Here is a 26,562-nt window from a genome sequence, read left to right as displayed (position 1 = left end):
TACTTCACACATTGACAAGGACACAGTATTTATTTAATGCCAAACATGAATGTATCATCAGTCATCCCTAATGCATAGAGATTTTTTCCCCCTCTGCGAATCCCCCGCCCCCAGTAAAACAAGTTTCTGGTTTCTACATTTCTGATGGATAGAGGTGAAAACCTATTGTTCAAGCCCTTTTTTCCCCCCTTCTTTCTTCTTTAAAAAAAAATTCTCAGAAAGAACTATTTCTGTCGTCATTGATGACTGACTCGACAACCTATATTTTTTTGTTTTTTTGTTTTTTTTTTTAATTCAAGAGCCCTTTTAGCTTCCAGACAGAAAAGTACTCCAGCTGCAGCGACACCCCATCCCCCAGTCTCGGGATTCAAGGGCTTTCCCCCCCTGGCTCCCAGCGAGAAAACGGGGCTGCCTGTGGTCCGCACCGCTTGGCGCCCCTCACCCGTCACTAGTTTCTACCTGGTCTCCTTCCCAGCCTGGTCGTTCTGCCAGACAAGTGCCATCAGCGTCCGAGATTTCAGCTGAAGAAACGAGGTCTTAGCATAATTCACCAATTCAAACATCCTCTTTGGAGGACTGCTGCTGTTGCGCAGGAGTGGAGGGAGGGAAGGAAAAAAAAAAAAAATCCAACTTTCAGTGCAGTCAGATCTTTGCTTCTTAACGTAGTCTACCCCAGTAAGGCACAGACGTAAGGTACTTAGGTAAGTGCGTTTTCCTGTATCATAACCTGAAACTCAAGTTGGTAGAGGGGAGGTGTGCGTCTAGCAGGCTCGTACCGCCAAAGGCGCTTTCGCCGGGTGGGGTAGCAACAGGCGACTCGCCTGGAGGTTTCTCCGCAGCTGGTGGCAACGCCTAAACTACTGGGCTCCGGGGGCGCGGAGGACACGGGGCTGGGTGGACCAGGCTGCTCGGGCTGGGCGCCGGGAGTGGGGACGACTCGCCCGGGTGGAGACGGTACCCTGCGCCCCGCCCGCCCCGCAGGCACAGCCTTGGCTCTCGGTCCCTGCGGCGAACGTGCGCCGGTCATGGGCATCGCAGCCCCGGAGCCGGGAGCGCGCTAGGGGTGCTTCCTTACTTCCCGCTCCATTGCCAGCCTTCCTCCCGCCGGTTTTGAGCAAAACCGCTTTTCTGTGAGAGAGGCCAGATTTGGTATGAGAATTCCTCATCCGCTCCCATCTGCGTTTCTATTTATTTATTATTATTATTTTTGATGAGCTGTGACTAAGATTAAGACTTGACGGCTCTCCAGCATGCCTGCCTCAAAAAAAAAAAAAAAAAAAAAAAGTCGCCGTCTGCATTCGTCCGCTTAGCTGGGTTTAGAAGAGCTAGCTGACTTCTTGGGCTCTGTGGGAAAGAGTAGCTGACCGTCACACCCTCTCCTGCTTCAACAACTCGCAGGGATCTAGCGGGCGGGAGGGGTGGAGGAAAGGAGTTGGATGTCAACTTGGAGCCAGAGGTTGGAATGGAAGTGTAAAGCAAACCGTAGGGATTGGGAGTCTTTCAGCTTCTATTACCCCCACTTGAGAGTTAGGATTTTCTGTTTCTGTCCCCCTTTCCTGGAGGTGGGGCGCGAGGTAGGAGGGTCCAGGCTGGGCGCGCTCGCCTCCGGCGTCCACCCGAGAGGGGGTGGTGCTTCCCGGCCGCTAGAGAAGCTGGATCTGCAGCCGAACGGTGGCTCAGAGTTGAAGTCTCCGATGGCTGTTGTCCTAGTCCCCAAGAGTTGAGCCCAGAGAGCCTTCTCCTTTGCACCAGGTCAGGAACGTGAGCAGCCCTTTGGGGCAGAGACCTCCCTTGGACGGGAATCCGACTAGGAAACGCTGGGGAGGCTGTTACCTCCGAGGATAAGATGCATGTTTCCAGCTGTGTGAAATGACCACCCGAGGCTTGAAAAGGCATAGAGGTGACTGGGGTTGCGAAATAACCCTACTATTGCTTACAAATAGTCTAGCCAGTCAAATATAAGCAAAGAAGAAAGCACCAGTGTCTAAAACTGTCACAGCCGCTTCGAAGACAGATGATCAGATTTGGGGGACTTTTTTTCTTTTGCGTGCCATTTAGATTTATCATCATGCAGTTAAGCAGGTAAGAACTGAATGTCTATATTTTATTGACAATGAGATAACCTGTGTTTGACCCCTCCCGTGACAATTTTTTCCTCTGTTTGAAGCGATGGGTTATATGTATTTTCAAATGGGTCTGCTATGATGCATAACTTCGTAATATTTGCATTCATGAGCCGTTTAAATCCATTTCAATGTTTAACATGCATTCATTTGAGTGTTCAAGGTACATTTACTTAAATGTCTAACAATGTTACAGAAATCATAAACTGGGCCAAGGTGAGAGGAACAAATGGAGAGGGTAGACATCAGAAGAAGGAATGTAGAACCCAAATGAAGGAAGTAAGGAAGTAGTTGCAGAAATGCCTTAAAACTGCTTCTTGTTAAGGTCACAGACCTGAATACATAAAGGACAGCTGGAGAACTATTCAGGGCATCTTCAAACAGCAATTTAATTCTGACTACTTGAGGGAAATTTATTGGGGGGTATTTTCATGTAATTTTCTTAATTAAAAAAAAAGTTAGAGTAGATATGGGTTGTGTTGTCAAATACGGTGAGAAAAGAGCTTGCCCTAAGGTAAGATATGTTTGACCCCAGTATAGAAATCTTTGAGCTTAGGAGACCAGTGGGAAACCGAAAAATACAATATAAACAATTTTTTCCATTATGAAAAATCTCCCATAAATAAGACTTTTAAAATTCCAAGTTTTGTAGATGTATAATGTTACCAGCCAATAGATTTCTTCCACTCTCAGATTTAACAACCATCCCCCCCCCCCAAAAAAAAATCTCAATTAAAATGCTAAAACTCAATTTGAAGAACTTCTGTTATTATTATTGATATTGTTTTGTTATGTTATGCTAATATGTTTAAGGAGTCTGGAGTCCCCACACAGTGAAGCAAAAAGAAATATTAATAAGGTACAATCCTAAAACTGTTCCATTTATTTCTAACAGTTTTTCTTCTCTAAGAAATCATATACTTTAAGATTTTTCTCTGGAAATATTTTAAGTGCTTACATTTATTGATGTAGATCTCTGATCAATAATTTTCTGCTTGTAAGGCTCACTGATAACATATTGAAGACATATGAAAGATAATTGCAACTTTGGGTCATAAAATTGCAAAGTTATAGTGCTTTTCTTAGTTTGATGCAAGAGGTAGTTTTTACTCCACTGGAAAAAGTAATTCATCGATGAATTCCACTTTCTTAGTTCTTTTGCATTTTATCTTCTAGAGTTCTATTGTAGTGAACATGACATTATTATATATTATATTACATATGTATGTCCACTTTTGGGTGAGTGTGGAGGCATTGATTTTAAATTACATTGCTCTAATAGTATTTTAAAATAAAATAAGCATGATACCATATGATAGATTTCACTTATCATTTAATCAGATAATATGTCATTTCAGTTTCTCATGAGCTATTTTCTCTTAATAAACTCAACATTGTAATGGAAATGTACAGTTTTATAAAGTATAATACATTTTGATTTTAATCATGCTGAAAGATTGGTATATGATAGTGAAGTAAATCAAACCTAAGAAGGATGAAACCATTGGGATTCTAAGAGTGTCTGTGCGTGATTGTGTCTGTCATACACATACATGCATGCATGAAATTAGCCTTACTGCTAGGTTTGTGTGTTCTTTAAATAAAAGAGACTTTCTTTTCAAGACAGTGCCTTTGTGTTTTTCTCTCTACAAGTGCAAAGAGTCAACTGATAGAACTTCAAAACTTTGATGCTTTCTTATCAACCTATGCTTCCGTTTCCTATGTTACTTGTTACTTTGATCTTTTTCATATTAGCTCCCAAATGAGTAATTACTGACCAGAGTAGGTGTCTAAAATTTAAATCATTTAGAAAATTGAGTATTAGTATCATAAGCTCAAAGTTCAGACACAAAGAGTAATGTAAAGATTATCTGTGTCAACTTTTGAACAAACATCTTTTATTAAAAAATATCCCAAAGGTATCTGTATATTATGACTATGACTTATGATTAATGAGGTCTTCTAGCATTTTTCTTTTTACCTCTAGTAGTGGGTTATTGTGAAAGTAGAGAGAGATGGATCTGAGATTCCTTCCTCAGTTTTATTTTTAGTTCCGCCTCACTAATGGGATCCTAGTAAGATTTCTGTCTACTCTTTACACTCCTTATCTCTCACATAGTTAAAAACACCAGAGTGTTGTTGTAGAAAAAAAATGACCCTAAATAAGGATGCTTTAAAAAGATAAATGTTGTGGAGACAATATGTATTTTTCAAAAGGTATCATTTGCATTTGATTTTTTTTTGGTTTGTTTTCTGATAAAACTCTCCATGAAAGAAGTAATGTTGACTCAACTTTAAAATATATATATATATATATAGTACCAAATATTCTTGGTTTGTTTTTATGGTGTCTAATGAGTTTACATAATGTTTCTTTTATTTTGATATCATATAGCTTAGAAAGAGAAAAGCTTACTCCTTAAGACACATTAGTTTTTACGACTTTAATCCTGTCTGTCTTGGGAGAAGAGTCACTTTTACAAAAATAGTTGTTCTTGACTGGCTTTTCACTGTCATTTAGTGAAAGTCTGATTTCTTAGCAAGTTTATATTATTAACTTGTTGATTTCTCTCAGATTATTTGAAAGCAAGATCAAAATATTTTCATATAACAACTTTCATAATGAATAAACTTGAGAAAATCATACCGGTAATTTCTATCATTTATCAACTCATATTCAGCTTACCAGAAGTAATTAGGTGACATCTAACATTTTTGGTGTTTTAATTTAGCAATTACTTGGAAAATTTCATTTAGACATTTAGTAGTGTAACTCTGACCAGAGTTGCATGTGCTGTTATTTAGTTTTATGATTTTAATGTTTACAATTCATGAGTTCTAAAGAAGAGCAAAAGAAAAAAGAAATGTGCTTAATATCATTGATTGCTAATGGATGGTCTTGACTCTTAAAAGAAAAGGATGGTGTAAAGATATTTATTCCATTCTATAAGAGTAAAAGATTCTCTGAAGATGAAATTTAATCATGAACACTAATGGCCTTTTTACTGAAAATATATCTAGAAGTTCTGATCTAGCTTTTTTTTTCTTAGCAATATCAAATAGCCACTCTAAGCATTTTATACTGGTCATCAAATATCCTCATCAATAACATTTTAAAGCTTTTATCGCTATCATTTCAAGGATATTTGATGGGTTATTAAGAATATTTATATCCAATTACTTATTTGCAGACCTATCCAGTTACAAAGTTTCCATAGATAACTATTTCATAAGCTATGAATTAGCTCTTCTATATTTATGTTTGAAATAAAGTATTCATGCAAACAGTTCTGGGATATTTCTCAATTTCATATTCAAAGTAGCAAATCATGAATAACTATTAGATGCTCTAATTGAAATAAACACAGTGATAATTTTCTAACCAGTTTCTTTTCCCCCAAAGATTAAAAGATATAACTAATATACTTTCAGTGAGCTGAGTAGATTTTATTTTATCTTAACATAAATAATTGTGTTAAATTTTAATTGTTTATTTTTAACCAAGAAAGCATTAATTCAGATGTGAAAATATGACATGCAATCTAATAATTAGGAATCTTATAGAATCTTTCTTCCATATTCACTGTTATTTCTTACAATTTATAATTTCTCACATTTTTAATTTTTTAAGTTTAGAGTTACAAATGGTAGTTTTCCTCAATGTAACCTATATTAACTTATATTTTAGGAGCATTTGTATTACTGCATAAACCCTAATTTTCTCAGATGTGGATGACTTTAAAAGCACCACAGGCATAACAAATTTGTTTCAATAGCTAATAAAGAAACTACCATGCTACAGTTCCAGCAAATTAAATCTATAAAATACATATTTATTGATTAAATTAATAAATATGTTAACATTACTTTCAAATGTATTGTAGTTCTCTGCTACAGAAGAATTATTGTTTCATAATGGTGTGTTTCATTTAAATTCCATTATAGATTTATTGTGAAAGAATGCTTATAGTTAGACTTTTTCTTCCTGATTTCTGTGAGTATCAGCCAACCTCATCAGGACTGAGCTTTTTTTTATTAACTTTTCTGGAGTCTTGCATTTTGTTAATTTTAAAAGCTATCTCTAGAATATTGCACCATTAAAAAACAATCTAGCCTTGGGAAGACCAGAATTGAGTAAGCATGCATTTTAGTTTTTAAGTGTCAAATAGTGACTCACTACTTCATAGTTTCATTAAACACTCTCACAACTTAAATACATGATCTTTAAAACATTTCAAATGATGTTCTTGAAAAGAAGCCGTTTTAGGAAAGTGATCAAATCAAGGAGTAAATTTAAATGTGTTCACTCAAGTATCAAAATACGAAATCGCATATTTATGCAGGTTGCTTATCATGAGTCCTTTGTAATTTGTAATATCTTTGATATGGATGTACTTTTAAGATACAAGGATTTGTAACTGCTTTTAGTTATGCAATTTAATACTGTGTATAGAAGTGCCTTCTGAGGTAGCCAAAGTAAATATAGAACAAAAGTTAATTCAATCACTGAGTTTCTGAGATAGATAATATATTTAACTGGCTTTCCTATCTTTGTGTGGCAATATTTCTAATGGTTTTAAAAAATCAGCCCCGTAAATGTATGTACAGAGATGGTGGAATAGTCTTTTTCAGAAGTGAATACCTCAAATAGTAATGAACAAAATCTAATTATTCACAAGAAAATCATTAAAGATTGAATAAAGCACACGCTAGAGTTGTAAAAAAAAATGCTCCTTTATGATAATTAACTGATACTTTTCTCAACATTTTCTTATATAACATCAAATATATTAATATACAGACCAAGTCTAGCTTACTCAAAACATTTAAATTGAGTGGTTTTACTTGAATTTACTATGAGAATTTCTAATTATTCATTCAGGCCTGTCACCAGAATACAAAGTTTCAATACATTATATACATGTGATAAAATATTTTCAAGATTATACATCAAATAATGTGGAATAAGACTAGAGTTTCCAAAATTGAATAGTCTAGAATAAAAATGAATTGCCAATGATCGTTTAACAACAGCGACAGATTAGAAAGTATATTTTCTGTTTCTTATTACTAATTTCACTCCTAATGAGCTTTTTAACCAACTTGTTAATTTGAGTTCAAAACCTGTCTTGAGTAAGCAATTTTTCATAGGATGTGCATTTTTTTGATTTGTAAGTTATACTCTGTTCCACTTTTTAAATTTTCCCAATCACTCAAAAACAACACTTTTTTTTTTTTTTGAAATGTGAACTGAGAGAAATGAATCCAGTCTTCACTGTGAATTTAAACTTAAAATTCATAGCTAAGAAAAACAATCCTGAGTAATTTCTTAAGAAGCACAAAGTTATTCTTGAAGCCTCTTTTTTGACTAAAGTACTTATTTTCAGCATCTTCTCACCTCTGAGTGGAACTTCTAGTCTTACATTGCTACTCCCAAACATATACATTTTTGCAACACCTTGTCTGCTTATTTGGGAACTTGTAGATCAAGGGCAGATTATTTTAAATGTATAGTTTTCTTTATACTTCAGCTAAAAGAGTAACACCAATTATGTTTGAATAGTGACATAACTGTGGTGAAAAATAACTTGCAGCATCCATGTTTCCTCTTAGAGTGAACTCTAACAGGTTTTCTTATGTCTCTTCCATCCATCCATGAAATGCGAACATTTAAACACGTCTCTTCTTTAACCAATTTAAAAGACAAAACAACAAATTACAATCTATGAAGGTAGGCCAGGAAGATATGAAAGATCACTCATGTCATTAGAACTATTTCAACCTATCCTTGACAGTGTCTCTTTAAGGAAATCAATTCTGATTTAGAGTAAAAACAGCAACTCCAACATAAACTGTGATTAACTATTAAATATATTTCTTTCTCATCAGTAACATTGAATCAGTAAGGTAAACCAAAGTTTAGTCTAGGGTCACATGATTCTTTCATCACAAAAATGATAACAATTTGACTGACTTTACTGTCTTTTAAATATAGATTTGCAAAGGTCTGAGCTGAAGATAACAATGTATTTGCTCAGCATTGAAACTGGACAGTTATTAACTATTTATTAAATTTTTTTCTATTACCAGATTTTGGTTTCAGATAAGTCCTGCAATATTGATTCCTATGTTTATTATTTAGAAGGTATTCTTGGCCAGTTCAGACAGTATGATTTTAAAAATTATTGGGAGTGGTTAAGACTTCACCTTCCAATGCAGTGGATGTGGATTCCATCTCTGGTCAGGGAGCTAGTATCCCACATGCCTGGTGGCCAAAAAAACAAAACATAAAAAAAGAGGCAATATTGTAACAAATTCAATGAAGACTTAAAATTACCTCTAGTATGTACATGACATGCTAGGTATTAGCTTATATTCAAGTTTCTCTGTATCTGATACAGTAATGCCCCATTTATTCTTTCTTATAAAATTCTTCAAAACCTGCCTGACTCTTCTTATATAAAAACTTTTTAATAATCTAGATTTCCTTTAAAAATAGATTTACTTTACTTTTCGTTTTAAACTTAGTATCTTAAGTTCTTTATATCTCCCTGAATGTGGAGACAGTTTGAGCTATTTTAGCAGTTAAAGTAATTTATTGCCAAGAGTGGTCCTTGAAAATACCAAATGTTTTCACAATTCTGTGTTGGGCAATGATGGGGAAAGCAGGTGTTCATATTTAGAAAAAAGTTTAGTTACACAAGCTAGAATATATTGCCAACGCCAGGCACTGTAAGGATAGTTACCAATGCAAACATAGACCATCCCAGCATCTCTGGCAAACTGGATAAGCAAAAGTCCATTGCCGAAGACTCATTCTTTAATTAGAAGTACCCAGAGGTCTGAATCGGAGTAGGGAATGGCAACCCTCTCCAGTATTCTTGCCTGGGAAATCCCATGGACAGAGGAGTCTGGCAGGCTATAGTTCACAGAGTCGCAGAAGTATTAGACACAGCTTAGTGACTAAACAAGAGCAACACAAACGTTCTGACACTATTAGATGCTGGTTCAGAATAAATTGGAGAACAGCAGACAAAGATTTAACGGCTTGCTGATAGATTGGTTTGTTTGCTGTAGATCACATCTTTTTGTGATTTTTGTTTTTTTTTAAAGAAATATTTAATGGACATCTGATCCACCGAGTGAACTAGGGTAAAGCTTGGGAATATAACAATGAAAAGACACACTTGTGCTTAAGAGGCATATTTTTTTATTTTTTGCTATTTGAAGTATGCTTAGAAATAATCCACAAGGCAAATGTAATGCTTGATCACTCATTGTATTTTCACACATGTCCAATTTTGATATTGTAAATATAATTATGTTTAAGAGAAAGAGATAGTTGTCAAATTCCTCAGTTTACAGATAGGTCAGTAAAAAATGTATTTTCTATCTATAATATTAAAGGATAACTATTAAAGAGACATGGAAGAACAAGCAGGGTTCTGCAAATAAAGTCATACTGATTTAGTTGACATCTGAGTCTGTGGTGATTCATTTGTTTCAATGTTAGCTTTTTTTAGTGGAAACACTTTCAATGGCTTATGCCTTTTGATTTTTAGGACTTACAGTGAAAGGAAAATCATATTAACGTTGCAAAAATTCACTTTACAAATTTAATTTTCTTATTTTATCTTGTATTTATTGAGGACTCCCCCTGTTTCCGGTTCTTTTCTTGGTGGTACAGATGCATCCCTGGTGGCTCAGATGCTAAAGAATCCACCTGCAATATGGGAGACCTGGTTTGATCCCTGGGTTGGGAAGATCCCCTGGAGGAGGGCATGGCAACCCACTCCAGTATTCTTGCCTGGGGAATCCCTATGGACAGAGGAGCCTGGTGGGCTGCAGTCCATGGGATCTCAAAGAGTTGGACACGGCTGAGTGACTAAGCATAGCACAGCACACAGCATAGATACATTAGTGAATCAAATAACACAAATCGTTGCCTCATGTTGTTTATACTGGAATTAATTGTTACATTATTACAGGCATTTCAGGAATTATTATACTATTATAGGAACTATTATCCTGTAAGTTGAATGATCCCTATAACCAGAATTAGAAGATAAATTTAGGAGTGCACTGACAATGTTTATAACCACACTGTCTTAGGTTGTTGTTGGTGGTTTTATTGCTAAGTTGTGTCTGACTCTTGGGACCCCATGGACTGTCACCTGCCAGGCTCCTCTGGCCATGAGATTCTTCAGGCAAGAATACTGGAGTGGGTTGCCATTTCCTTCTCCAGGGGATCTTCCCAACCCAGGAATTGAACCTGGGTCTTCTGCACTACAGGCAGGTTCTTTACCAACTGAGTGACTAGGGAAGCCCTCTCTTATGTTTGAGGTCGAATATTTTCATTTCCTTGCAAATGAATATAAAGAAACTGAATATTATTATTTTAAAAGAGTTTTCTATGGCTAAAACAATACATTTCTTTGAAAAAACTTTTTAATAATTTTATTAAATTTTCTTTGAAACTTCCTTGCTGCTACTGCTGCTAAGTCACTTCATTCGTGTCCGACTCTGTGCGACCCATAGACGGCAGCCTGCCAGGCTCCACCGTCCCTGGGATTCTCCAGGCAAGAACACTGGAATGGGTTGCCATTTCCTTCTCCAAAGCATGAAAGTGAAAAGTGAAAGTGAAGTCGCTCAGTCGTGTCCCACTCTTCGCGACCCCATGGACTGCAGCCTACCAGGCTCCTTTGTCCATGGGATTTTCCAGGCAAGAGTACTGGAGTGGGGTGCCATTGCTTTCTCCAGGTTGCCATTGCCTTCTCCACATACTATTTTTGTGTGTGGGTGACTTCGGATTATACACTTCTATTTGTGTTTCTCAGTATAGAGACTTCTAATTCAAAAGCTCATTTCACCTTCTAGGCCTGGTTAACTTCAAAGCAAGTTTTAGTCTTATTAAAGAGCAAGAGATTTATTGTCCATTTGGTTACCAAACTCCAAGATTTCTGAACTTCATCCCGTTTATTATGTTTTAGCCTTAGAATACATCATTGAGCCTTTATCAACAGTAGTTCAGATACCTTAGCTAAGCAACAAGTTAGGATTATACTTTCAATTTTTACTCAGGCTCACCATAAATATATATATTTTTATAAAGCATTTCTAAAGCTTTGCAAAACTGTAACTGAGGCTGTTGTACATAAAGGCAGGAACAAAAGGTTTATTATCTTTGCACATGCATGAATTTGCACAGAGTATGTTTTTTTCAATTAACTTTTTTCATCAGATTCCCTATAAACTTGCATTTTTGTGGCAGAATTCTTTTACTGACAAGAAGCACTTTGTCCTTCACAAGCCAGAATGCTTTTTATTATTGGAGCATGCCAGAAAAAGCAGAACCATGTTTCCAGTTATAGTAACCATATTAAATCCAGATGTCTGGTACTGTTATTTCCACTTCATTCCTGTACATAGATTATTTTAATCTTTATTTTAGACTGTCTTCTGTTTCTCAGTTTTGGTAGTCAAAGATACTAATTATAATAAGGTTTCTGAAGCATCCCTCATATTTTACATTAAAATTAGATTTTTAATCTAAAAATACTATTCTAAATATCTTCCATTTGAACTTTATTCTTATGTCTCTGACCGCTTTCCTTTTGAATGAAAATTGAGTACAATCTGAATCTTACCAAGATTTTTTTCCATGATCGCTTATATCAAAACACCAAAATATTTTATATTTAAACTGTAAAGATAAAGCAAGTGACTTGAAATTTGGGCTTTTAAGAATAATGTCTCCTATGTTCTGGACAGAACTAGAGAATGGAACTCACTTTCTATTCATTTTTTCTAATCAGTTCTACCATTAGGTAGTAGCATTTAACTTCCTCTTTATTGGTAAGACAAGATTGTATTGACAGAATCAAGCAGGAGATTAGTTCCCTCTGCAATATAACCTCCTCAGAGGAATACTAACCCTCATTAAGATGGAAAACACTTAAAGCTGTAATTCAGAGGCACTGTATTGCTCCATCAGCTAAATAAAATAAATAACGGCAAGTGCCCTCTGGAATACAGGTTTAGCAGAGTTAAATGACTAAGAAGATTCACTTCTAAGTCCAGTCTTAACAATGTGATTTAAAACAAGAAAGCTCAACTTTTTTAGAATAAGAATAGTGAGAAAATACAATAATAATGCACTATAGTATATTAATATAATGACAATATCTTTCTAGTATAAGCAGTGCCTAATGTAGCAGCTCATATATTTTCAATAAAATAAAAAGGAATTCAGTTCAGCACATGTTCCCAAACCTTACAATGTGCATGGCAAGGTGTTAGACATGAGGGGCTCCACGGGTTCCTATGCCAGCAGATCCTTCCTCATTTGGTCATAAACTAAGGTGTTTAAGAGGATAATACTAGTACATTGTAAAATTTTAGAAGACTAATAAATGAAAATCCATCCAGTATGCAGTTATTTTAATAATTTCCAACAAACATATTGAAAAGAATTTAAAGTAGTAATTAACCCAACCAAAACAATTGTCTGTACAATTCAAAAAGGATTGCTAATTCAAATCAGCGCTTCCATTGTTTCTGTCGTCTCTGAGTGGAGAACTTCAGATTTTTGTGATGTCTGGAATTGAATGGCTTTTTTTTTTTTCTTTTGCTTCAAAGATCAGTGTTACTTTTTATAAATTTGTTTAAGGGAAAAATGCAAGAATTAGCAATTCATAAGAAAAAGAAAAACTTAATTTTGGTTTAATTCCTATATAAACCCAGTAATAAATTGCATAGCTAAGAGTCAGAATGACTTTCTTTCCATTTCAGCATACTACTGTTTACTTCAACAGATGCGCTAAGATAAAGCAATGACTTCTCTATACACCTGGTGAAGTATGGAAAAGAGAGTGGCAAAATCCTACCTATGTATATTGGGTTCCTTAAAATCCTACCTACTCCACTGGGTTCTTTAAAAATTCAATACCTTTAGGGATTTCCCTGGTGGTTCAGTGGCTAAGGCAGTGCTTGTGATGCAGAAATTCCAAGTTTGATCTGTACTCAGGAAAGTAGAAAGTCTCACATGCTGCAGCTAAGACTTGGCATCAGTTCAGTTCAGTCCAGTTCAGTTGCTCAGTCATATCTGACTCTTTGCAACCCCACGGACTGCAGCACGCCAGGCTTCCCTGTCCGTCACCAACTCCCGGACCTTGTGCAAAGCCATGTCCAGTGAGTTGGCGATGCCACCCAACCATCTCATCCTCTGTTGTCCCCTTCTCCTCCTGCCTTCAATCATTCCCAGCATCAAGATCTTTTCTAATGAGTCAGCTGTTCGCATCAGGTGGCCAGAGTATTGGAGTTTCAGCTTTAGCATCAGTCTTTCCAATGAATATTTAGGACTGATTTCCTTTAGAATGGACTGGTTGGATCTCCTTGCTGTCCAAGGGACTCTCAAGAGTCTTCTCCAACACCATAGTTCAAAAGCATCAATTCTTCAGTGCTCAACTTTATAGTCCAACTCTTTTATCCATACATGACTACTGGAAAAACCAAAGCTTTGAATAGATGGACTGTTGTTGACAAAATAATGTCTCTGCTTTTTAATATGCAGTCTATGTTGGTCATAACTTTTCTTCCAAGGAGTAAGCGTCTTTTTATTTCATGGCTGCAGTGATTTTGGAGCCCCCCAAAATAAAGTCTGTCACTAAATAAATATTTTTAAAAATCAATACCTTTAAATAAACAATGTCTAGATTAAGGAAGAGCAATTTTAGGCCATTTGAAGACTAAAATTATAGATCATAACTATAACTGAATTAAAGTCATAAATTAATGCATCATTATTGAGATGATATAAATCACTGAATAATGATACTCTCATTCTTTTATTAAATTTGACTATGTACTACATATAGTTCATGAACATTCAAAGTTGGTAATTTGTATGTACATGCATATCGGAAGATGATGTGTCATATCATGCATGCATGTTTGAATATGTCAAATTTAATATTTGAGTTTAATTGGTGTTCATGAAACGCTATACGTTTAAAATTATTTTTATTATAGCCAGGGATCTTCCTTGCTAAATGTAACTATAATATATAAATATATGTATATTTTTAGCTGTAGTCTTGAGTTTTCACACTATTGTTCTTTCAAATAATACTTGTTTGAAATGATCCTCATATTCTTGTCCTTATCTGGTATGTTTGAGAACATAATAAAACTGACCTTATATAAAAATTTTTGGCTGCATTTCAACAAAATATTAAAGTCATCTCATTCCTCTGAAATGGCATTATGTCTCCCATCTTGAGACACCAGTTCTGTTTTATGTATGTTGGATAGTGTTTTTTTGTTGTTGTTATACTATACTATAAAACAATTTATAATCAGATTGAGTAATCAGACCATTAATCTTGTAATATCTCTGAAGATCAGATAGGTAAATTAAATCAATCTGACCATGATTATACTTTTAACAATAAATAACACATACACTCTGAAAACCTTAGTTTTCTGATTTTTGTTTTTTAGTTTATAGTAGTACATCTTAAAAGATATTAAACTGAGTAACATTTAGCTGATTAAGCTATAATCTTTATTGAAAACATTAAAGTATATGGAGCAGACATGCTTTGAAAAGCCATCATATGAAAACCTATATTATGAAAATTCATAATATGTAGTTACTCAGATCACTTGCTTATAATTGCCTGAGATAAAAGGATCCCATTTTCATTTTATTTTCTATTTTTATTATTTATATTGTCCGTTTAAAGATTTTATTTTGTTCAAAAGCATTTCATTAAGTGGCAACGAAAATCCTAATAAATAAGTTTCACTATGCAATTAGTTCTAATTTGGCTGTGGTGTGGTCTAACAGAGAGCACAGTTTTCGGTTTAAGTTCAAGAGAAGTGCTTGAACCCTTGCACTGCTGCATGTTCTTTCGCCCTGAACTTCAGTCATCTAAATAAGTAAACGGTGATAATAAAACATGCCACACTGTGCCTCTCGGAGGCAAAGGAGGAAATATTGGTAAAATGCATGGCATATCGAAAGATCTTAATATATGTTTATTTTGTTGTGAAGAAATTAAATATAGCATGTCATTTTCATCATCAGTCTCTCCCCATCCCCTACCTTCCAAAGCAAGCCGCCAACCCATTCCACTGCTGTATCTATATTATTATTCTTTAAATTCAGCAGTTGCAATACTCTGTGACACACTGCACTCATTAGTGGGAAGAGGATTTGTGTTTGACTTTGCCCATGAGCTCTCATTCATTTGGTCTATCTTTTGAAACCTTGAATAATGGAACATAAATGAAAAGTTTCCTAGCTTTCCCCAATTGTGTGTGTGATCATGAGAATACCTTATATGTCTACCTACAGCTAATAATTAATAAGGGTGCTTTCAGATCCTTGTTCTTAACAATTTTTGAACATTAAGAATGCTTTGCTTTGGTACTGCTTGAACATGTCATTTATGATTATGATCTGAACACAGAAACTATGACCTCAGAACTCCATTTCTCTCTTTTCTCAACTGTCAAAGCCAGTGCCATCCTGAGGCATAGGTCAGTTGCAAACTCCTCCATAAAACATTCTTTTTTTTCCCCACATTGAAGAAGTTTTCTTAACCTTGCCATCTGTATCACATTAATTACACCTCAATTTAGTACTTAATTAATCATCATTTATTCATTCACTCAAACAATACTTATCAAACAATTTTATTTCAGACACTTTGCTAACTGTACTCAGTTGCCATTAAACTAGGAACAATTATTGTCCTCCTAAAACGAAGTCTAATTGGGGGCAGGGGAGATATGCAGACAAATAGACATTACACAGATAAATATGCAGTGTCGATGTGCTATAATAGGTGAAGTAATGGCTTCATAAACTATGACTAGTTAACCTAGAAGGGTCACGCAGAGGCCTTGTGGAGGAAGTCACAACCTAGTCTGAAGCTCAGAGATAGGGTTGGGTTTCGGCAGGTGAAGAGGTCCAGGTCGAAATCATGGTTCAGGTTAAATAAACTGCATAAGCAAAGGTGCTGAGGATAGGGAGAAAGTGAGGAGAATTTGTGGAATAAAATTATGGCTGGAACAGAGTTGAGTGTTTGATTGATAATGGTAGTGGCATATGCACGGCATGGGGTTTGAATGAAGTTAAACAAGGGAAGACACTTAAAAAAATTATTTATTTGGCTGTGCTTGATATTTGTTGCCACAATGGGTTTCTCTAGTTGCAGCGAGTAGGGGCCGCTCTCTAGTTGTGATTTGTGAGCTTCTCATTGCGGTGGCTTCTTGTCGCAGAGCCCAGGCTGTAGGGCGCACAAGCTTCAGTAATTGTGGTGCGTGGGCTTTGTTGCTCAGAGGCTTGTGAGATCTTCCCGAATCAGGGATCGAACCCTTGTCTCCTGCACTGGCAGGTGAATTCTTTACCACTGAGACACCAGGGAAGCTGAGGAAGGAAGTTTTATAAATTTTCTTAAGAGTCTGGATATTATCCAGAGGGCAACATCATGATCACAGGCGTGTGTGTGTGCTAAGTTGCCTCAGTCGTGTCCAAATCATTGCGACCCTGTGGTCTGTAGCCTGCCAGGCTCCTCTGTCCATGGGGATTCTCCAGAAACCTAGAGCGGGTTGCCTTGCCCTCCTTCAGGGGATCTTTCCCACCCAGGGATCCAATCTGTGTCTCCTGCGGCTTCTGTATTGCAGGCGGATTCTTTACTGCCTAATTACCGGGAAAGACCTCATGATTACAGAGTGGGAGTAAAAGTGGTGCAAGCTCAAATTTATTTATTTATTTTTAGTAAGATAGCTTTGCAGTTAAAAAGACAGATTGGAGAGAGTCACATCAGTGTTAGGATGACCATTTATGAAGCTATTGTAGTACTTCATACAGGTTCTGGGAGGTTAGTAGGACCTGTGGTCTCCTCCCTCCTCCTTTTAGCCCCTCCCAAGAACTCTCCTGGGTGAGTTTTATGAGACCTCCTGTGGGCTGGAATGCCCGTCCTTTCAGCCCCTCAGAAATTCTTCTGGTTAGTTTTCAGCCCGTGTTTTCCTTTTGAGAGACAGGCTCAGGCTGGTGGTTACCCCTGTGCCTGGCAGAGGAAGGTAGTTTCGGTCATCAACCTTTCCCTCGCAACAGGAGGAAGAACTCTTAGAACTCTGGAACTGGACGGTAAGGAAAAGTAGATCTGAGTGAATGGAAATATCGTTTGTAAGATAAAGCACCAGAATAAGAAACAAATGAAAGAATGTTGATTTTCAGTTGACAGAGGTATCTGTTTCTGACAGAGATGACTAGGGGCAGTGCGTCCTGCCTTACATACGGCATTCCTCAGTTAATTCTGAACTTCTGAGGACAGAAGTGGTATTTTTCGTGGCCACTAGGGTTTACATCCATCTCACAACATAGCAGAGTGTTTTGTACATTGTAAATGATGGATAAGAGTTACTCTTTTATGCTTATTTTCTATATTAAGTAGGAATATAAATAATGACTAAATGTGGAGACGCTATTAAAAATTTACAGTTATAATATGTTTTAACTTTTCCATCACTTATTTACTTATACAATGTTATATTTAATAGTTATTTAGAGCTCGCATTTATTTCATTCAGAGCTAATGTTTATTTCAATATATAATAAAAATATATAATATATGATAAGATAATAATGGGGCTTTGGAAGTGGCCCTAGTGGTAGAGAACCCATCTGCGAATTCAGACACATAAGAGATGAGGGTCAATCACTGGTCGGAAAGATCCCCTGGAGGAGGACATGGCAACCCACTCCAGTATTCTTGCCCAGAGACGCCCATGGACAGAGGAGGCTGGCAGTCTATAGTCCATAGGGTCACAAAGAGTCAAACACAACTGAAGTGACTCAGCACACACGCATACAAGATAATAGTATGCTATATACTAATAGAATTTGGAACTATTTTATACAAATATGCTTATTTTATAATATAATTATTCTTTGTATACCTGATATATTTTTAAAATATTTGATGTATAAATATAAATGTTTATATTTGATAGAATAATATATTACATTTCATTATTTGGAAGAATGTGGCTTTTTAAATGAATGCTATCACTTTGGGAATTGGAGACTTTATTTTGATGATTCAAATATGTATATTTACAAATGTAATATTAGTGATTACGCAAGTTAAGAAGTTACTTTGTGGAGCAATGCAGTAGTTGCTCATACTGAGAAATTTAAAGAATGGGCCTATGACCTTGGCAAATTAGGCAATTTTCTTTCGATTTTTGTTCCATACAAAACAATCTATAAGGGATTGAGATAGAAAAAGAGAGAAATACTGACTAGAATATGTGGTAAAACATAAACAATTGGTTAATCTAGTTGAAGGATATATGTATTTACTAGTTTCTTAGCTTTTCTGTGCGTTTTACATTTTTCAAAATAAAAAAAGAAAGATCTTTGACACAATTATTTATGAAACTTCTTGCATTCACAAGGTCCCAAGTGGATTTTATTCCCTCAGAAAATATTTTAGACATTTAGTAAAAATTGGTCTAAATGCAGATGTAAAAGCAATCATATAGCATGAAGTGTTAATTTTTTAATAAATAGGAATCATTAGCATTGGAATACCAACTAGATATTGGATAATGAATTAATATGGTTTACATGATGACCCTCAATGATTTGACTAATGATTCTAAAGGGTAGTAAGTCTGTATCAGTGATTCCTAATCTGCTTTTCATCTTTGTAATTTCAGTTACATTAGAAATTCACCTGTCATATGATAGAACATATTTTATTTTACACATTTCCGTATTCTATGAATTTCAAATATGCATAAGGTGTCACATTTTAGGTAAAAGTTGTGCACCACTACCCTGGAATAAGATTATGGAGGGTTAGTGAGGAAGACTAGTTTAATATACTAGAAAATGTATATATATATATCATATTTTATGTATTTATTATGTATTACATGTATTGGTATATATTACTAAGTATGTAATATAGTCTTAGTGTGTTTTTTTCTGAGTAGATTCTCAAGGCCATTAGGTATTTACAAGTAATAATAATGTGTGAATCGATAACGTTCTCACTAAATTTTATTTTATGAGAAATAATTTGTTACAAGTAGACCATGTACTAAATATATATTTTTAAATAGTATGATATTTCAATAGTCTTACTTTCTTTTATTTTATGAAAAGGAAATCTAGAGCAATACTACTTTTTAATATAAATTCATGTTTTTGTTTTTAATACATTTTTTACCCTAAATCTCTTTTATTATTCATAAAATATACCCTTACATGTTCTGTAAAGTATTGTGCATTGACATTGTTATTTCCTTAATTGTTCTCTTAGGCACTTATGCCATAGGGTGGCAGAAAAGTTGGGAATGACTTAGTGACTAAACAACAAGAAAAAGAGAACAGAAATCTGCCTGGGCTTCCCTGGTGGCTCAGCTGGTAAAGAATCCACCTGCAATATGGGAGACCTGGATTCGATCCCTGAATTGGGAAGATCTCCTGGAAAAGGGAATGGCTACCCACTCCAGTATTCTGGCCTGGAGAATTCCGTGGACTGTCTAGTCCCTGGGGTCACAAAGTGTCAGACACGCCTGAGCAACTTTCACTCACTAGGCATTTATTCAGGAATATTAAACTTAAGATCATTTTGTACTATCCCTGCACTCCAGGGAATGGAATTGATGAATTATTTATAATTTTCACTTTCATGATTTCTCATGATTTCTTTTCCTAATAGTACCTCTGAGTTTAGCTGTTTACTTGTGACTTCCAAATATCCTCAAAGGAATTCTACTCATTACTTTTGCCACTGGTAATATAGCTCACAAAGTTATCATATTATAATAAGGACAATTCAGTAATAATTTTAAAATTAGTACTCATGTACAAGGGTAATTCACATGTGCATTTACCTGCTTTTGTGAAAAATCAGGTAAATGATATCCTTTTGTTCATGAATATGGAGCCTAATGGTCACTTGTTCTAAGGATTTTTGAAAGCCTAAATATAATAATGTGTTAATGTATTTTAACTCTACTTGTCTTCTCGTTTTGTAACTCTTCAAAGTTATTTCTTAAAGAAGACTTCAACAGAACTGTTAGGTATTGTACTTGGGTCATTGTTGTTGCTGTTGTTTAGTTGCTGAGTTGTGTCCGACTCTGTGACCTCATGGACTCTAGCAAGCCAGGCTTCTCTGTCCATGGGGATTCCTGGGCAAGAATGCTGTAGTGGGTTGCCATTTCCTTCTCCAGGGGATCTTTCTGACCGGGGATTGAACCTGTGTTTCCTGCATTGGCAGGTGGATTCTGTACTGCTGAGCCACCAAAGACCTTAAAATATAATGATTTCTATAGATCCTCCAAATTACTTAAATTTGGGCAGGATTCTTATTCCCATGTGCTAATAAACTGTTTTGTCAGAAAAACTCATTTCTAAAGAGAAGAGGGAAACATGTACACATATCAGAAGTTGAAGAAACACAAATAAATCTAATGCTAACATTTTTAGGCAGTTTCCCTGTACACAATTTAAGAAAATCTTTCCAGCTTTCTGTGTATTACAAGTAAGAATTATGAAGATCTTGACACGTATTCAACCTATTTGTAAAGAAAATATTAAAAGCAGTTGTTCTGGGTAATTATACTAAAAATTACAGAATTTTAGGATAGTACTTTAAGTGCCATCTGGGTCAATCATATCCTACATTTATGTTAATAACATGCTGTATCTTAACAAAATCATGTACTTGACGTTAAAGAGTTGGATTTAATTTGATGGTATATAATTATATGATTTTGTACCAGTGTAAAATATGCTTTAAAACACTCCTAATGTCCTTACTACATGCTACTATTCTAGATACTTTAGGTAAGAAAATACAACTTTTTGGTAGCAATGATTGTGTTGTTTATTTGAATATATTTGATCAAGAAAATAAAATTTGTTTCGCAAAGATAAGAAATATTTGTTAGTCATTGATGTGTTATACCTTACCATTATACATAATAATAATTCTTAGTTTATGAATAAAAATGAAATATATTGTTTTTAAGGTAAATGGTATAGCTTCCACATAAAACCAATATGGAAGAAAAATGTATTTTCTCCGTCAGTTATGACCTGAATCATTTGACAATGTTATGTTTCTACAAATAATTAATGGGGATTCAGGGTCTTTTAACTCCTATTCCAAAATCATTTTATTATATGATATTGTCCTTTCTTATGATAAATCATTTTTAAAATATTGTCACTTGTAAGGTGTCCCACATTGCTTACAGATGAGGTCATTTTTTAGTCCTCACATTTAAAATTCACCACAGGAACAACTCATAATACTGGGGTGAATTAGATAGTGTATGGATATTGGACCTTATAATTGTATAGAGGGTGAAACTGAATCTGATGACCTACGTCAATCATATCATATCATTGTTTTGAGACACGTTTTAGTTGCAAAATTGCTGTATATCTTTCATATTGAAATAGTTTAGGATTATATTATGAATTAAAGGTTTATAACTAAAAGCAAATTAAGCTTATCAATCAGTTTAACCTAACACCAAAGAAATATGGCAACCATCATAGTTAAAATGTTTTACTTAATACTGTGCATTTTGATTGCTCCCTAAAACAGATTTTACTGACCAAAAATGCTCACAATCAAACTTTCTTGCTAGTCAGAATTTATTTACTGCAGAGTTTTCTGTGCTATAAATAATAATATTGAAAAGGTTTTGTGAGATGGAAAGTAAAATTGAATTCAGATATTTGTAGAATATTTTGCATAACCTATAGATATCGTATCAGTTGTTTTGTGTAAAGTCATTACACTGAATCACACTGGGATGGTGCCTCTTGTTACTTTAGTTTTGAATGCCTATAAAATTAGTGTATGTATTTTCATAGTTTATATATAATATGCATCTTTTTGTGTGTGTATATGAATTTTATTAATATGCCTATTTATCTTTTGAATAACACACAGATGCACATTTAAATCTTTCAGAGTCTTAGAAATTATTTAATTATGATTCTGTTTAATCAGGAAAGTTTTTCCCTATCAGAATAATGGGAAAATATCTGAATAAACATGCTTACCCCCACTCCTACCCACCTTCACACCCATCCATCTATCTAAATATAGAGCTAGATAAATGGCAGATGCATAAACACACACACAAAATTATTTATGTATTCTAAGACCCACAGTTCCATTCCGTCTTAGTTTATCTTTATTATGGAAATAACTACCTGTATAATTTTAATTAATTTAAAGCCTATCTCTAAAAGAAGTAAAGGATAAAATACATGTAGTGTTAAAATTTATAACATAACTTATTAAATAAACATATCAAGTGTTTCTTTTGAAACTGTTCAGTGTCATAAAACATTTTTGCTGAAAAAGTAATTATGAGTGAAAATTTCTGATGATCATTGCTCACAGTGGGCTTTAGTGATCCACTGTATGATGTTGCCCTGACAAGGTTTGCTGGAACTCAGTGACTTATTTTCAAACAAATAGAGAAGCAACCTAAGTATGAAAGAGCTCTGGAAAAAAATCATTTTGGTGTACTGCTTACGATTGACTTTTGCTATCATCTAATTTAAGACAATGGTATTAGACTTTTTAAAAAGGATTTTCCACCTCAGCACCTTAACTGCTAGAAAAGAACCTCCCAGGGGCTAACTAATTGCCTGTGTATTTTGTCTAGGTGTTGAGGGAAAGCTAAGAGAATGAAGGCTCTAAGTCCCCAGTGGAAGCATGATATGGCGAAGCAGAGCTGGTGCTGAATTGTTCTCTCTGATGGCTCCATGGGAGTGGATAGCACTGAGTCTTCATTGCTGGGTTTTAGCGGTTGCTGCTGTTTCGGATCAGCATGCCACAAGCCCCTTCGACTGGCTCCTCTCTGATAAGGGACCCTTCCATCGTTCACAGGAATACACAGATTTTGTGGACAGAAGCCGGCAGGGATTTAGCACAAGATACAAGATATACAGGTATGAAGCAAAGGGAAAGCAATGGCAGAGATGTCTTCCTTGAAGGTGGTGGATAAGTAAGTTGCTCTAAGGGCAAGTTTCAGATGGAAAAGGGTTTATATGAAGGGTTATTATTTGCCATTCACCACGGTAAGGTTTTCTGGTTATTGCAAAGCATTTCTTGTCGATGTAACTTCTTCCAGAAAAACTGGATAATGGTGACCATTTGTGTACCGCTCCCAAATTCTAGACTAAATTTCAATTCACTGTGAGGCTGGGTTTATCGCTTTAAATACTCAAAATTTTAAATCAGAATTTCTTGAATGGCATTTCCTTTCTACCTTGTACCATGCTTTGTTACCTTTTTTAGCTTAAATGGAGATGGTATCTTCTACGAATCACTGAGAAGTTGAGTCACCTTATCATTTTTTACCTGCAAGGTAATTGCACATTCAGAAGCTGGAGGAAATGGCCATGGGATAAAAAGGAAATGCACATAAATAGGATCTGGGAGCAAGGGCCAAGAAAAAGGAATAGATTGAGATATATGGCCTTTAACTTTCACTGCTCTTCTAAGCTTGAATCTAAATAAGTTACACAAAAGGAGTCATACATTAAATCTGTCAGACTGCTTGCTTCCCACAAGTGCAGTGAATCCATTAAGTAGAGGGGTATCCAAGTGGTTGCCTGAATGAGTTAGATTGCATTGATCTATGCCATAAAGAACATTTTATGAAGGTTATCAGTTTGGTTTGTTTTTTCATGATAGAAGTTTACAATTCCCAGTGATTGGTTTAGCATGCATGCAGAAGCAACATTTCATTTTGTATTGGTGTCTGTATCTGTGTAGTTCCTGTTATATAAATATTTTATTTTATGTTATATGCGCACCAGAGGGCACTGTGCTTCTGGTCTGTATGTAGTCTCTCATATAGCATTCTGAGAACTGTATAAATCATGCATATTTACAGAAGAGACTGAGGGTACTGAACATGTTCCGTAAGGCATCACGCAATTCTTGCTCTATGTGAGTGTGTGTCCCTTTCTTCCAGGCAGCCAAGAGCTCTGTCACAAGTCTGCAAAAAAGAATCATTCTACTTTAGTAAATGAAATGACAAATATTAAAGATTTCCTTTCTGAAATGCAGTCAATATATTATGATTCCAGTTATAATCATTTTTACATGTTTTTGTGGGTTTAGCCAGATTTCTTTCACAGACTGAGTGAAGCTATTACATTTCAGAGAATGAGACTGTGTTCTGTTTCAGCATTCTGCAGAAAAATTTTTAACAGTCTCTCAAACAGACGGATGCCAGAGCATGTCTCCAGGATCTATGGCATCTCTGTTGGGAGGTCTGAGGTCTTGTCTTGTGTGTGATTGTTGAGCTTTGGATTATCGATTGATTGGCTGTGAGTTGCAAACATGGCTTGACATGTGTACAGAGGTTCTTGGCTGAATGAAAGAGGCAATCTTTGGATCACCACAGTGAAAGGTAATAAAGAAAACAATGCCTTGGGGTTGGTTTGTAGGGTTCATGCATTCCCTGTTGTCTTCATGTTTTTCTATTCATAAAGACCTTCAGTAACTCTCTACTCCTCATCCTTTTAATGTTTTTACTGTTGTGTTGTTGAATAAACGTAAATGGGAATTGTTTATTTATAAACAATGGAATAAGATGTCCCTGTCCTTCTGCCTGGACCAGACTACAACTTATATAACCTTTGACACAATGGCTGATGATGCTATGATCAGTGATGGTTGCTATAAAATGAACGGTGTAGTAGACTCAGGAGGATTCCATTTGCCTTGGCACGTCGAGTATTTCCTCTCATTTCAGAGAATGCTGTCTACCTATCTGTTTGATATAATAGATGGGTTATATGGGTATGAGTTTTCCCTAGTGAAGTTGACCTTATTTTTGAGAACTTGAGAATCTAAATTCAAAGATTAGAATGGCTTTCTGGCTTTGTTTAGTTCTTACCTCTGTTTTAAATATTTGTCTTAATAATTTTTAGACTTATGTTTCATAAATGTTTAATTACTGAATATTTAAGACACATAAGTGGAAAATTTGTATTTTTCACTATTAAGCACTAAATTTATCATTTTAAGGGACCATATCATTTTGAAAAGTGATCAAAATCTACAAGTGCTTATTACTGTCATAATCTTCTTTTTGCAAGTTATTGCATTGACATAATATCTGAAATGCTTTAGTTATAAATGTACAACATATTAAGCATGAATAATTAGGTCAAATTTCTTTCAGTTGTCAGTCTTCATTTTATCTTCTTTTCCAGTAACATATTTTTCTTTTCACCTCAAATATAGAACAATAAGATCATAACAACTGAACATTGCCAGAATCATAGTTAGAACTTAAAATAAAAGGAACCACTGTTTTTTTTTTTTTTTCTTGATACTGTGCATTTGTGTCAACTATCAAGTCTTATTTTTAAATTGAAGTGTATTATATTTTTAGGTTTTATTCTGAAGCTACGTTAAAAATATGAAGTGATTACTTTATGAGAAGATCATTGAATTGAAGACCTAGAATGAGGTTGCTAACACTTAAATTGTTATTTGGTTAAATATTAAAGATTGGATTTTCTGCTATATTTTAGCTAGAGATGGATAATGGAACTTAGGGTAAGCATTTTAAGCAAGTGTTCTCACTTTTAGAAAGTGGACTCTGCCTGGAAAAATTTTGCCCCATGTGAAGCACAGACTAGGAGTACACTTGGCCCCTTAATAAGTGGAAGCCTTGTGATGGCAGTTATTATGTTCCGAAACACCCTCAATCAGTAGGCCCACCAGCAAACATATAATTTCTTCCACACCATAGAAATCCTCATCCTTTAAATAAATTATAAGAGCTCTGAACAAGGGACACACTTTTAGTATTTCTGACACCATTTTCTTGAACCAGGGATATGAATTCTAAGATAAAATAGATGGTGATTTTTATCCCACAAAAAAAGATATTTCTCATGTGTAAATCCATATATGTTGCCAGAAAATAAAAGTCTTTCCCCACCCCCTAACTTTTACCATTCTTTTTTTAACCACATGTGTAAGAAAATCATGGGGGGAAGTAATGATGCTTTTCTTATAACTTTAAAGAATGATATTACTATGTATCAATTTACTACAACTTAGCTCGCTTCCTCAGAGCGATCTTTCAAAGCAAAATTTGGGTGAGAATAAGAGACAATAGGGATAAATATGATGTCTTATTGGTCTTCTTGGTAATGTTCCCTGAGAAAAATTATATTTAAAGAATGACTTGGAAGGGATAAGGTAGTCTAGAAACAAAGTGAGTGTATGGACACTTCGTGACAGGGGTATAATGAAATAGAGTGTGGGGGAGGGGAGAGTTTCGAATAAACGGTTCTGCAGTCTGTGTAGCCATGTGTGAAAAGCAGTTTCCCAGGTGGCTCGGAGGTAAC

At 35.2% G+C, this 26,562-nt stretch overlaps 1 protein-coding gene across 1 annotated transcript in view; it reads left to right on the top strand.

The window, feature by feature from the left end:
- The first annotated feature begins 1,366 nt into the window (after positions 1-1,366).
- Positions 1,367-26,562, top strand: part of BRINP3 (BMP/retinoic acid inducible neural specific 3) — a 483,960-nt gene continuing 458,764 nt past the window's right edge. The window contains exons 1-2 of the mRNA XM_086342771.1: positions 1,367-2,082; positions 22,848-23,133. Of these exons, the coding sequence (XP_086198897.1) occupies positions 22,898-23,133 (236 nt within the window). The 5' untranslated portion in view covers positions 1,367-2,082; positions 22,848-22,897. The remainder of the gene's footprint in view (positions 2,083-22,847; positions 23,134-26,562) is intronic.

Source organism: Bos grunniens, chromosome 16, assembly GCF_055505025.1.
Source record: "Bos grunniens cultivar Pamir isolate PY7600 chromosome 16, Bosgru_T2T1.0, whole genome shotgun sequence".
Taxonomy (NCBI): domain Eukaryota; kingdom Metazoa; phylum Chordata; class Mammalia; order Artiodactyla; family Bovidae; genus Bos; species Bos grunniens.
This window is presented reverse-complemented; position numbering and strand designations above follow the sequence as displayed.